The sequence below is a fragment of the Lissotriton vulgaris genome, chromosome 8 (genome assembly GCF_964263255.1).
Source record: "Lissotriton vulgaris chromosome 8, aLisVul1.2, whole genome shotgun sequence".
NCBI classification, from domain to species: domain Eukaryota; kingdom Metazoa; phylum Chordata; class Amphibia; order Caudata; family Salamandridae; genus Lissotriton; species Lissotriton vulgaris.
In genome coordinates this window covers 852,769,792-852,784,373 of record NC_141696.1, presented here as the reverse complement: position 1 = coordinate 852,784,373, position 14,582 = coordinate 852,769,792, and the positions used below count along the sequence as shown (strand labels likewise).

The 14,582-nt window shown below is 45.4% G+C and overlaps 1 protein-coding gene across 1 annotated transcript in view; it reads right to left on the bottom strand.

The window, feature by feature from the left end:
- LOC147698101 (arylsulfatase H-like) overlaps positions 1 to 14,582 on the bottom strand; it is a 433,996-nt gene that overhangs the window by 310,778 nt on the left and 108,636 nt on the right. Inside the window, exon 3 of the mRNA XM_086934776.1 lies at positions 12,807 to 12,928. Coding sequence (XP_086790902.1) covers positions 12,807 to 12,928 — 122 coding nt within the window. The remainder of the gene's footprint in view (positions 1 to 12,806; positions 12,929 to 14,582) is intronic.

Genomic DNA, 14,582 nt, shown 5'->3' with positions numbered 1-14,582 from the left:
TATCGAGATCGAGTGTTCATCATAGATTCTGAAGTTGGACCATAACGCTTGGTGTTTGGGGGAGGTCTGGGAGGGCAGCGCTGAGTGGGGAGGAAGAACCGGAAGGGTTTAGGAATAGGTAGAAGACATGAGTTCCTTTCCTAGGGCAGAGATTTTATCGCATAAGAAGGAGGAGAATTGCTTGCATGGGATTGTAGAAATAGTTTCTTTGGATGATTTAGCAAGTTTGTTTGATTGGTGTTTAATCAACTTGAAAAACTTGTGAGGTCTATTCTTAGCGTTATCCAGTTCATCGCTGAAGAATTCTTTTTTTAGAATTGATGGTTTCTTTGTTATAGGCGTTTCTGGCCTGACGGAGAAGTTTAAGATGGTCTGCGGAAGGGTGCTTTTTCCAGTTCTGTTCTGTTTGTCGGAGGGACAGGTTAAGGGATCCATTGAACAATGGGTTCCTGTATTTGATTTGTGTTCTTTTCAGTTTTAGAGGGGCAAGGTCATCAATTATATTGGCTATTGTTGTGGAATAATGTTCAGTGAGGTTGTCTACCATGGTGATATGGGTGGGAGGAGGGAGGTCAGTTGCACAGCGGGCAGACAATTTCTCGTGATCAATGTTCTTGGTGTCCCTGATCCATCTTTTGGGGATCACCGGTTGCGGTGTCCATGTCTTGTGAGTGGCAGGAAGATGAAGGTGATAGCGTGGTGGTCAGACCAATCTCAGGGATCTATGGAAATAAGTTTGACCACAGATTCCTTGGAGATGATCCAGTCTAGAATGGTACCTTTTGAGTGAGTAGGGAGGGAGCAGGCTTGGGTAAGGGCTTGGTCAGCCAGGAAGTCTCTGGTGGCATTGACCTGTGGGTCCTTGGGGTCGTTCCAGTGCGAGTTGAAGTCGCCAAGAAAAATATAATTTGCTTTCTGGGATGCCTTGGCTGTGATGATTTCCGTGAGGTAGTCAGTGAAGGTGTCATTCTTGCCTGGGGGTGGTAAAAGATGTGCAGTCTGCACTGAAGGGAGGTGGTGTTGCAGACAGAAAGGGCAAGCTATTCGCAGGAATCAGTAGGTTCAGCCAGAAGGTCAGTGATAAGGAGGTGGAGCGGTAGATGCAGGCAATGCCACCATCTTTTTTTGTGATTGCCTGTCCAGCCTTACTATGAGATAGTTGGGCGGGACTAGAAGGTCTAGGCCAGGTAAAGAGGATTCATTTAGCCAGGATTCCGTCAGTATCGCTACATCTGTGTTTAGGTTCACGATGAGATTGGCAACATCTGCGGCATGCTTCACCGCAGAGCGGCAGTTGATAAGGAGACCGGATAGAGAGGGGACGGTTTGTGAATCCTGACTAGGGTCGGAGGTTGGGACTAGCGCTAGGTTACTGTTGACTATTGCTCTGTTGCAGAGAGTGGCTGATCTATAGGGATTGATTGCAACCGTGCGTATAGGTTAATCTTTCTTCGGGTCAGAGGAGCATGAGTGTTCATAGCTAATGAGGTCAGCAATTTCATATTCCGAGAGTTCCATAGTGCAAGTCGTAGCAGGGGTAGGTTTGTAGGTTAGGAGAAGGGCCTGTACTTCTTCCTCTACGAGGTAGCAGGGCTGCCTGTGAGGGCGCAGGTGTCTCAGGGGTAACCGGAATGGGTGGAGAAGGGGATTGGAGTAGGAAGTGGGGGGATAGCTATCTGTGAGAGCCTGATCTTCGAGAGAGTGAGCTCGGAGAGCTGCAGGATGTTTTGAGGTCCGTGAAGGACTTGTGGATGCTCAAGATTAATTCAGTGGCTTTGCGGTGGTAAGTGTCCACATCCCTAAAAGAGGGGTGCTATTGCGGGCAGGTGGTCGGCGGTGAGGAAACAGACTTGGTGGAGAGTGCAGTAGGCTTAGTAGTGTGGCTAAGACTACCAGAGGCAAGAGTTCCAGTATCCCCGCGGAAGGGAGGATTTAAGGTAGAGGGTTTAGGGAGGCTACTGATGGCTTGTGTAGGTGGCCTGGTAGATGGGCTATGATGTCTAGAGGGTTGGGTCAAAGGGGGGTGTCAGTAGGCTTAGTAGTGTGGCTAAGACGACCAGAGTCATAGGTTCCAGTATCCCCACGGAAGGGTGGATTTGAGGTAGAGGGAGTGGGTTTAGTAGTGTGGCTAAGACGACCAGAGTCATGAGTTCCAGTATCCCCACGGTAGGGTGGATTTGGGGTAGAGGGTTTAGGGAGGTTACTGATGGCTTGTGAGGGTGGGCATGTAGCTGGGCTAGGATGTCTAGAGGGATGGACCAAGGGGGTGGTGTCAGTATCCATAGGAGAGGGATGGGAATGTGGAATGGAGGTAGGGGGTAAGGGCTCATCAGCGTTGGTAGGAGGAATAACAATAGCCACTCAATACACAACAATATCCATACAAATGTATGTAACATATTTTAAATGATGAACTTTGTGACTAACACAAGTAGGATTTTTGCATTGTGAACTCTATGAAAAATACTGTACGAACAGCTTTACATTGTAACTTGTCTGACAAATACAAATGGGAACCAGTATTACATTGTGAACATTCTGACATAAGAAAGAGTTTAATAAAAGGTTTTCAATTTGTGGGGTGCGAGCTCTGGGGGGCCATGGAGTCATGGGAAGGGGGTCGTGCATTCCTAAGCCTCTTCAGCTGCAGTGTAAGGCAGAGAGTCTCCTATGCTGTAAAACCTGGGACAGGAACAGACTAATTTGCATACAGCCAGGTTCTGAAACTGGGATGGTGCAGTGAGCTAAAAAACGGTGTTGGATCTAGCCCGGATCTCTTGACTGGGTGAGAGTATTCTGTTTAATTCAGAGACTCTGTCCCTCACCACCCCTTGTTGTAAATATTTTTGTCCACCCTAAGCGTGGAAGGGTATACTCAGATGTGAGTCCCTTGCTCATTGCACCATCAGGATTCAAGCAAGCCGGGCCGAAGAGGCTGAAATGCCAGAAACCGGTCCCCGGTAGCTTGTTTCCTTCCCAGTGTAAGAATTGGCTTTTGTAGTTTGGTTTGCCCTGTTCCCATCATGCACTGGGACAGGAACAGACTAATTTGCATACAGCCAGGTTCTGAAACTGGGATGGTGCAGTGAGCTAAAAAACGGTGTTGGATCTAGCCCTGATCTCTTGACTGGGTGAGAGTATTCTGTTTAATTCAGAGACTCTGTCCCTCACCACCCCTTGTTGTAAATATTTTTGTCCACCCTAAGCGTGGAAGGGTATACTCAGATGTGAGTCCCTTGCTCATTGCACCATCAGGATTCAAGCAAGCCGGGCCGAAGAGGCTGAAATGCCAGAAACCGGTCCCCGGTAGCTTGTTTCCTTCCCAGTGTAAGAATTGGCTTTTGTAGTTTGGTTTGCCCTGTTCCCATCATGCACTGGGACAGGAACAGACTAATTTGCATACAGCCAGGTTCTGAAACTGGGATGGTGCAGTGAGCTAAAAAACGGTGTTGGATCTAGCCCTGATCTCTTGACTGGGTGAGAGTATTCTGTTTAATTCAGAGACTCTGTCCCTCACCACCCCTTGTTGTAAATATTTTTGTCCACCCTAAGCGTGGAAGGGTATACTCAGATGTGAGTCCCTTGCTCATTGCACCATCAGGATTCAAGCAAGCCGGGCCGAAGAGGCTGAAATGCCAGAAACCGGTCCCCGGTAGCTTGTTTCCTTCCCAGTGTAAGAATTGGCTTTTGTAGTTTGGTTTGCCCTGTTCCCATCATGCACTGGGACAGGAACAGACTAATTTGCATACAGCCAGGTTCTGAAACTGGGATGGTGCAGTGAGCTAAAAAACGGTGTTGGATCTAGCCCTGATCTCTTGACTGGGTGAGAGTATTCTGTTTAATTCAGAGACTCTGTCCCTCACCACCCCTTGTTGTAAATATTTTTGTCCACCCTAAGCGTGGAAGGGTATACTCAGATGTGAGTCCCTTGCTCATTGCACCATCAGGATTCAAGCAAGCCGGGCCGAAGAGGCTGAAATGCCAGAAACCGGTCCCCGGTAGCTTGTTTCCTTCCCAGTGTAAGAATTGGCTTTTGTAGTTTGGTTTGCCCTGTTCCCATCATGCACTGGGACAGGAACAGACTAATTTGCATACAGCCAGGTTCTGAAACTGGGATGGTGCAGTGAGCTAAAAAACGGTGTTGGATCTAGCCCTGATCTCTTGACTGGGTGAGAGTATTCTGTTTAATTCAGAGACTCTGTCCCTCACCACCCCTTGTTGTAAGTAAAACCTAAGCTGGGCAGATAGCTAAATATGTATTTCTGTTAGTTTGCTGCTTGCCTGAAGGAAATGCAAATGTACACAGCAACTTAGGGGTCTATTACAATGCCATCCTGAAGGGCTCTGAACGAGATTCGGATTTGGCGAATCCAATTCAGAACCCAGAATTAGACACCTTTTGCGGATGATCGATTACAATGCAAGGAAACCATTCAGGCTGTCTGAATCGGTTCCAAACAGCATTCCGACAGAACAAATCATTTGGAGCTGATTGTTACAGCTCTATGGACATCGATTGCGCGCGAGCGATTATGATGACTGATTTAGACAGCTGTTCCGATTCGGTTTCCCCGACATGAAACAGCTTTCAGAATATGATTTCAGGGCCCCGTAGCAGGCCCCCCTTCACCCATAGGCCTCCCGTTGGGGACCTTGAGGGTTCCCATGGGACTCCTCTTTACAACAATGCCAAGTGTGATAGGCACCATGGTGTCCCTACCACAGGGTGCAAGGTTTTCCACAACCATCTCTTATTTAAATGGGAGCCTGTGCTCTCATTCATAACACAGGCTCCCATTGAAGTCAATCCGAGTCTGACCAAACAATGTTGGGAAGCATCATAATCGGTCGAACTCGGAGAACCCAATTCATTCCTAACAAGATTGTATTTGGCCCCTTAATCTGCAATTGTGAAGTGAAATCTGCAAATGTAAAGGATGCTTTTGACACATACTGGCTTTACTTGAACAACTCCCTTGAAGCTTTGTGGCGGCACAGATTTATTCTTTTTGTGTGATAGTGCAAAGAATTGGCAACTGAGCTGTGAAGTGCGTGTTTTTAATTGTCATTGTATTTACATAGCACTTGCTATCCCTGAGTAGGAGTTAAAGGGACAGTTATGTAAAGAAAATAGCATTATGTACGATCTGGGTTTTTCTAAAATCTATATTTTGGAAGTATCATTTTATCGTAAAACGTTTTGTGCATTTTGTAGCATTGTATCTTCTACTCAGTGTAATGCAGGTATAAAATAAAAACTTACATATTCACAGAGCTTTCTGTCTCCCGCTGTGACCTTGTAGCACAAAAAATACACAAGTCACTATTCTCCACTGCACCAAACAAGATTTAATTCTGAGGCTTTCTGGTTACACACAGACCTCTGCATTGCGTTAACTAATATAGGTTTTATAATGTACTATAGGGCATTTCCCACTGAGTAACAACTTTTTATATTTATTTATTTTTTATTTAAGCTGCTCATTATTTTATATGTAGCTACCTGATGGTGAAAGACCTAAAAGCTTACAGTATATTTTGTTTTTAGTCACACCTTTGACCCCGCCACATTTTCAGACTATTAAAGCCCTCTAGATCCCCCGAAACATGACTGAAGTCAACAACTGTATGACAGAGCAATAAAAGACCACTTCTTCCCCCATAATTTAAGAAAGCATCCTACTTGGACCTTACAGTTGATCAATAATGAATATAGATGGTATGTTTTAATTATATTGAATGATGTTGAGCAACCTCCAGTTCCATGCAGCTGTAAAAGCCAAGACATCAGCATCCCATGAAATATAGTATGGTTCTCCTCGGATGCCTTGCACTAAAGTTGAAGCCCAAGCATTACAGCCATTATACCCAGGGCCACTGGAAATATGCGATTGGTTAGCAAAATTATAGATTTGCCACATTTGCCGCATAATCCATCACCCGCCGCATAATCTGCTGATTTTAGCAAAAAAAAAAACATTTTATACCTTAAAAGTTTTAAAAGTTACTAAAAAGCAGCAACACCTGTATACGCACAGAAAAAGGCCCTTTGCAAATCTGGATGTGCCACCATTGTATTGCCTTTTTCACTATTTGGGTATTAAACTGGTACTAATCAGGTGCAGCCACAGATTGACTGGACACATCACATTAGTTCTGAAAGGTGTTATCATCCAAATACGTTTTGACAAATTATGCTTTGTATGTGAAAACTCAAGTAAAATTGTGTATTTTTATGTAATTCTTTTTGGAGACTTTTTGAACTGTGTGATAAGCCTCTGACACTGAACCAGAGTCACCCAAAAACCTCTGGTTTGCTAAACACTATTTGATATTATTTCCCCACTTTGATAAGGATATGCTATGGGAATTGGGAGTGTTTATGGCTGTCGGTGATGAGGAGCACCAGTTTTAGAAATGTTTTGTCAGGAGGGGGTCCTTACGCATAAAAAAAGTTGTAGGGGGTCTTGACATCAAAAATGTCAAGACATCTGGTTTAATACATATGTACCTTTTCTTGACGTGGCACTGGAAAATGCTTGGATTCTCCATTTGGAAATATTTTGTTGAAGTCAATGAATAAAATGAACTTCCCAAATTGTTGACTGGGTCCCTTTAAGCAGAGGCAAATTATCAAATGTATTTATGTTCTTTTTAAAGAAAAGTGCTTGCTTTCTTGCATATTAAATATGGTGAAAAAGGCAGTAGACCTCTCATTTTACACTGTGGATGATTTAACAGAGCCTGTAGGCTTAACCTTTTTGACTTTAAAAAGCCTTGTGTTTTCCAATATCCCATAGAAGACCATTACTTTTTTAGGATTAAAGCCGGATGGTGCACAAATTGACATATTACAGTCAATGGGAGAATGCTACATTCACATGGTGATACGTGATGTGTTTGTAGCGGGGGACTTTCCAGCGTGCTGGAAACGGGCCTCAATTGTCCCTCTGCTAAAAAAAAACACACTGGATATCGCCGATCCCAATAATTATCGGCCTATTGCCAGACTATCGTTGCCGGCTAAACTCATTGAAAAAGTTATGAACTCTCAGCTCTGCGCATTCCTGGGAGCCACACATGGCCTGGACATAGAGCAACATGGGTTTAGGGAAGGACATAGCACCAAGTCTGCCATGATCAAATCGACGGAGGAGATTAGGAGGGTGATGGATGCAGGGGGCCGAGCGGCCCTGGTCCTCCTCGATCTGTCCGCGGCCTTCGATAAGGTCCACCACAGAATTCTGGTGGACCGTTTGGAGGACCGCGGGATCCAGGGGAAGGCCCTTAGCCGCTTGAAAGCTTTCTTTACTAACAGGGTCCATGTGGTGGCCCTGGGAGAGTTCAAGTCAAGACCATTCAAACTACCCGGGGGGGTTCCCCAGGGATCCTCTTTAAGCCCCACCCTTTTCAATATATGTGTCTCCGCTCTCGCCCCGGTTATCCGTTCATACAGGTTTGAATTAACATCCTACGCAGATGGTACACAGATTGTGGTATCACTGCTTCCAGGGAGAGAGGATGGCGTGGCCTGCAAATTTCAGGAATGTATGGCAGCAGTTGGCACCGGGATGGCCAGAAACTGCCTAAAATTGAACTCGTCCAAAACTGAGGTTGTACTCTTTGGCTCCGATGTTAATTTCTGGAGGCCGAAGTGGTGGCCTGAAGAGATGGGGACTCTCCCCACTCCTGTAACGAAGGTCAAGAACTTGGGAGTTTTGATCGATAATAAGCTCTCCTTCAAACCCCAAGTAAATACACTGACCTCCTCCATCCACTGGTCTCTGAAAATCATCCGGAAGATCTTCCCTTTCTTACTGGAGGAGTGCAAGAAAACTGTGGTGACAGCCCTCGTGCTATCCCGCCTCGACTATTGTAATAGTTTATTCTTGGAGGCCCAACAGGGGCTGCTTAACAAACTGCAGGTACTGCAAAATGCTGCAGCCCTTCTCATTACAGGCCTACCAAAGTTTGCCTCCATTTCCCGGGAACTGTCGAAGCTACACTGGCTTCCAGTGCGAAAACTGATAATTTTTAAATCCTTGTGTATAGTCTTCAATGCGGTCCATGGATATGGCCCGTCGGTCCTACAACAGCATTTTCAGTGGACAGACCGGGTAGGCATCTCAGGTCGGCCAGTCTGAGGCTGATTAGGACCCCACGCATTAGGAAAGTACGCTGGGGTGGCAGAAGTTTTGTCCGAGGGGCAGCTACCACCTGGAATGCCTTACCAACGGCACTGAGACAGATCACGGACTTGCTGGCCTTTTGGAAAAGTTTGAAAACGTGGCAGTTCACTGATTAGTCAGGAGGTTTTAGGCCAGGGGAGCTATCACTATAGCGCCAGGACACCGTTTGGTAACCGCGCTCTACAGATATTATAAATAAATAAATAAATATACTGGCTATTCCAATTAGTTTTTCAACGTGAAATCTTGTAAATGTGTCTAATTTTGGATAAAGCATCTACCGCCTGAGTTAGAGTTTGGCAGATAGGTTACTCCATTACAATGTGACAGATATCCTGTCCACTTTACTACTAGTACCATTAAATATAATGCACTTAAAATAAGGCAAACAAGATATAAATTACACTTTGATGGAGTAACCTGTCTGCCAGACTCTAAATCGGGTCACAAATTATGTTTGCATTAAAGTAATTTTCTTTTTTAAAGGAAAACATTGATTTGTTGTGTGTTATGTTATGTGTTATTCAGTTTTGAGTTTCGGGCCCACAATGGCTCTCTGAGTCAGCTCTGGACTGCTCGGTCTCCACATACCCAGACTCAGGTTTTACACTGTAAACTCGTTGACAAATACACCAGGAAGGAATTATACTTTGATCTCTCTGACAAAGGCACGAGGAAAGGGATTTACATGGAGAACTCTGTAAAAACTAAATAGGAATAACTTGTGATTGAAAACTCCTCAATGAGCACCCTTAAAGAGGAGGTTCTTTTTAATATTTAACGCTCGGAGACTTTTGAACACACGTTTGTAATCCTGCAAGTTCTGGAGAAGTCTTGTTTTTAATGTGGACATTTGTAATTTCATGCTCAGTATTAGTTGTGCATAGATTAAAGTGTTTTACCTTTAATAAATAAAAGCACCAGACATTGATTTATCAAGAATTATTAGCATTTAATGCAATTTTGTTAGTGCTGTTTTGGCAAATTTATTCACGTCAATGTATTCTTTTGGCTTTATTTTGTTGAACTCTGATATTCAATTTCTGAAAAAAAATAAGTATTAGCAACACTGAATTTGTCCCATAGGCTGATTTTTATATTGAACAGCTAACCACTACCCTCGCCCAGACACCACACGCCGACCCCACTGACCCTGACACCGCCGCCCGCAACCTCAGACAGTGGATCAACAACTGCGCCAACAACATCTCCCGAATCAAGTAACCCTCCAAGCAAACCTGCCAAAAGCTGGAGATGATCTGGCTCCGTGAACGAACACCGGACAGCCACGCAGCCCACAAGAACGCCACCCGCAGACACCATCACCTCATCAGATCCGCCAAAAGGGCCTCCTTCAAAGACCACCTAGACAACAACACGCACAACAGCAAAGAACTCTTCAACATCATGAAGGAACTCTCCAACCCCAGCTCCAACACCAATGATGTCCCACCCTCGCAAGACCTGTGTGCCACCTTCTTCCACCACAAGATCATAGACATCCACAACAGCTTCAACCAGGGCCGGACTGGGAACCAAAACCGGCCCTGGCAAAGTCCTCAGCCGGCCCCCTTCCCCACTCAGGGGGGGGGGGGTTGGAGGTGCCACCGAGGGCTTTGCTAGGGCCGGTTTTTGGTCGATTTTGTTGCAGGGCTGCAAAAACGGCCCTGTAACAAAATCGGCCCCCAGGGGCTCAAAACCGGCCCCCACCCTTGCGGCGCACGGGGAGATTGCCTGGTGCCCGCTATGGCCAGTCTTGGCCTGGCTTCAACGCCATGATCACCCGACAACCACTGAGACCTCCGCCCCCACGACCACCATCCGCACCAACCGCCTGCTATCCTGGATCAACATCAACGACGACGACAGCATCAAGATCATGAACACCAGCCACTCCGGATCTCCGTCAGACCCATGCCCACACCACATCTTCAACAAAGCCAGCACAGCCATTGCACCCCATCTCTGGAAAGTCATCAACACCTCCTTTGAGACAGCAACCTTCCCGGAGATCTGGAAGCACGCCGAGATCAACGCCTTACTCAAGAAACCCAAGGCGGACCCAAAGGACCTCAAGAACTTCCGGCCCATCTCCCAGCTCTTGTTCCCGGCAAAGGTCATTGAGAAGACCATCAATGAACAACTGACCCACTACCTCGAGGAGAACAACATCCTGGACCCTTCCCAGTCTGGGTCTCACAGCACCGAGACTGTCCTCATCGCCGTCACCGATGACATCAAGTCCCTGCTGGACAACGGAGAAACGGTGGCCCTCATCCTCCTTGACCTGTTAGCTGCCTTCGACGCGGTCTGCCACCACACGCTATGAACACGCCTCTACAACGCTGGGATCCAAGAGAAGGCCCTTGACTGGACCACCTCCTTCCTCTCCAGCAGAATACAGAGCATCCGCCTTCCCCCCTTCTGCTCCGAAGCCACCAAGATCATCTGGGGCATACCCCAGGGCTCATCCCTCAGCCCAACTCTGTTTAACATCTACATGGCACCGCTTGCCCGCGTTGCCCGTCAGCATGACCTCAACATCATCTCCTATGCCGATGACACCCACCTGATCCTCTTCCTCACCAAGGACCCCCATACCACCAAAACCCAACTTTATGAAGGAATGAAGGCCATCGCTGAATGGATGAGAAACAGCCGACTGAAGCTGAACTTGGACAAGGCGGAGGTCCTCACCCTCAGATCCACCCCTTCAGCCTGGGACGACGCCTGGTGGCCGAGCGCACTGGGAACCGCCCCAACACCCACTGACCATGCACGCAACCTAGGGGTCATCCTCGACTCTACCCTCTCCATGACTAAATAGGTCAACGCCGTCTCTTCCACCTGCTTCAACAACCTCTGCATGCCACGCAGGATCTACAAGGGAATCCCCACTGAAACGAGAAGAAGGGTCACCTAGGCCCTCCTCAGCAGCAGTTTGGACTACGAAAAACGCCCTCTACGCAGGAGCCTCGGCCAAACTCCTGAGACGGCTCCAACACATCCAGAACGCCTCTGCACGCCTGATCCTCGACATCCCTCGCCGCAGCCACATCACACCCCACCTGAGAGACCTTCACTGGCTCCCGATCAACAAGAGGATAACCTTCAAGCTCCTCACCCACGCACACAAGGCACTCCACAACACTGGATCCACATACCTCAACAGACGACTCAGCTTCTACACCCCCACCCACCAGCTCCGCTCCACTCTGCTGACCTCGCCCTCACCACAGTCCCCCGCTTCCAAAGACCGACCTCCGGTGGCAGATCGTTCTCCCATCTCGCCGCCAAAACCTGGAACACCCTTCCCATCCACCTATGGCAGACCCAAGACCTGCTGACATTCAGAAAACTCCTCAAAACCTGGCTTTTTGAGCGGTAGCATCATTTCCCACCCAGCACCTTGAGACCTTCACGGGTGAGTAGTGCGCTTTACAAATGATATGATATGATTGATTGATTGATTCATTCATTCATTGAATGTGCATAAAGTGGAGGTGTTGGTTTTAGGTAATTATGCCTAGACCTGGACCTCTGCTTGGTAGTATGCTACTAAGACTAAAGATATTGGTGTTACCACAATGCTGTTCTTACCTTCTGCCCTTATGTCAACTAGATCACTTGTAATCTTGCTCCCTTTTGAAGTGCTTATTAACATTCTTCTTTGCCTCTGATTTGCAGGAAGAGGATTGGTGATCCAGGCAACAATCTTATACTGTTTAGTTTATAAGAATGTAATCGTGATTGGCTAAATATAATACCTTGCAGCTTTAAATTGTGAAAAATGCAGATTCCACATCTGCTATTTAATGACCCCAACACACATCTGTTAAATACAATTTCTACTTCCTCCTCAAGTTACCAATCAAGAAACAGATCTTGTTTAAGGCACTTTGCACAGTGCACAAGGTGCTTAGGGCCACTTGTCCGGATTCCCTCAGCTCTTGGCTGCAAGCCTTTGTGCCCTCTCACATCTTGAATTCCTCTTCCCAAGTACTCTGGTTGTGCCCGTGTTCGCTTCACCAGAGCAAAGCCGAGGTCCTTCTTGGGTCGTACTAATATTCCCAGTACATCAATTGTAAAATGATCTGCCCCTGGAAAGGCATGGGGAGTGGTGAGTGAAAGGCGCAACCCTTTAAAGCCAGAGCTATTGGCATTGACAGAAGTTGTTATACATTCAAACACAAATGACTAGAGTTTACCTACCTGTATTTGTTTACTGCACAGGGTGTTGTGCTACTTCTGCCTAGTGATAGTTAGCATTGCAAGAAGGCATTTAGCCACTCCAACTGGTCTGGATCTATATCAGCTATCAGTTTGTAGAGATGCATACTGAGCCAGATTGTCAGACTTTCCTCCATGAGAAGGAAAGACTTCCACCTAGAAATCCACGTGTAAGTTAGGAGTAAGTCACACTTTCATCAAAATATCTTTGTGAATCGAGATCAAACTTTTCACAGAATGGACCAGCAGCACGACTAAGAGGGTTGATTACCTAGCAAAAGAATGCAAGACTTGAAAACTTGTGAAGAAGAAGCTACACAAGGGCTAAAGACATGGTTACGGTAGAAAGGCACAGTTCAGATAGAAATTCAATATGAAACCACTAACCTGATCGAATTGGATATCGTCCTGTCATAAAGGCTGCCCGACTTGGGGTGCACAATGGAGCTGCAGTAATATGCTGATTGAGTTTCACTCCCTCTTTCGCCAGCCTGTCTATGTTGGGGGTCCTGGAAGTAGAATGTGACAGTCATATATAACATATATTTCTCAATCTGATATTGAAACTCAAATTGCTACTCCACTGGAACTGATTGCATGACTTTGCACCATTGCCCCATCATTTTGAATAGAACATCAGAAACAACACTAGCAGTGAAGACTGGATTTTGAGCAAGTTGATATAAATGTCATTTTCACTAGTCGGTTGGTGCAATATTGCCCTGAAAAGGTGCAAATATCTGCAATGTAGTCAGAGAATCCTCTGGCTAGGCTTGCTTACCCTATCCCCCTTTCCTACCTGCTTGTCCTTAAATTCCTTTACATGTTTTGTATCACTTCCCTACTTGAGTATAATAACAAAATCAATGGGAGTGAAATAAATCTTTGGATATGGATTTACTTAAAAGTTTAAAGCAATGTAAGGAACATCATTCATTCTTTAACTAACAATTGCATCACAGAGTTGACAGGTTGACCGATAAGTAGATACTCAACTCCTGTTTGTTATTGTTGTACGGATAAAGGCAAGCAGTGAAAAGTACAGAAAGTCAATAGCATCCTTTAGAGCAGTGCTTTAAATGGGTAGATACAAGTGCAGGTATTCACTCAATCAATATCTATCCACTTTATTTTGCATTAAAAAAATGCTTAAAAGCACATCAAATTTCATTTCTGATAAGTAGCCTTCCCATCAATTCAGTCTCCATACAGTATTGAAAAATTAAAATATCCAATGAGTGCACCAATAAGATTTTTTAAAATAAATAATTAATAAAATACTTGTGCTTTCAATTACAAATAAAACAGAGGACCAGGGAGAAACCATTTTATGTAAGAAGGGGTGTAATAACCTAATACTGTAGGTGCAGAATAAATTACACCAGTGTGAGTTCAAGACACTGGTTATGTACTAAAACTGCACTAATATGCCCGAAAGCGGTAGGTTGACCATTGCTCTCCGGGCTCACCCTAAAATAACAGCCCTGCTGGATTTTGAAGCAGCCTGTAAAATGATGCAGTCACGAAGCACATATATGGCGATTGCGATTGTTGTATTACTGTGAGAGCTTGAATATGAAAACGCAAACAAAATTTGTTCAATAATGTAATGATACATTTTTTTCTTACTGGGGGCATTGCCTGATATCTTATTACTGAATTTTTGGCTTACTTTTTAGCCATTTATCTTAGCTACTTTTGGATATAAATAGCTGTTTTATCCTGGATTTAGAGGAAGTCATGCACTGATATGGCGATTCCTTCAGAGCCGCCAATCCCAGGTCACTAAGGGACCCTCTGACATAATTTAGCCAAGGGATAGAGGAAACACAATCAAGAGGGAAGATATCTTTTATCACAAGCTGATTTAATGGGAGATAGTTCCTTTTTCATATCAACAACCATAGTAGTAATGGGGCTATTTTAATGGCATTGTGATATTTGGGAGGCTTAATTCTTTATGGAAAATAAAATTAGAGCACGAGCCAGGAGTGGTAACATTTTTGCGAATTTGTTTTCTATAACTTGGAGTGAGTCAATTTGTGCTGTGCCCCAAATTGCAGCACCATAAGACGCTATGGCTATCATTTTTGATAAGTACATTTCCAACATTTCTTGGATTGGTTTATTTCCTATATTCTTAGCGAACTTCCAAACGGCAGC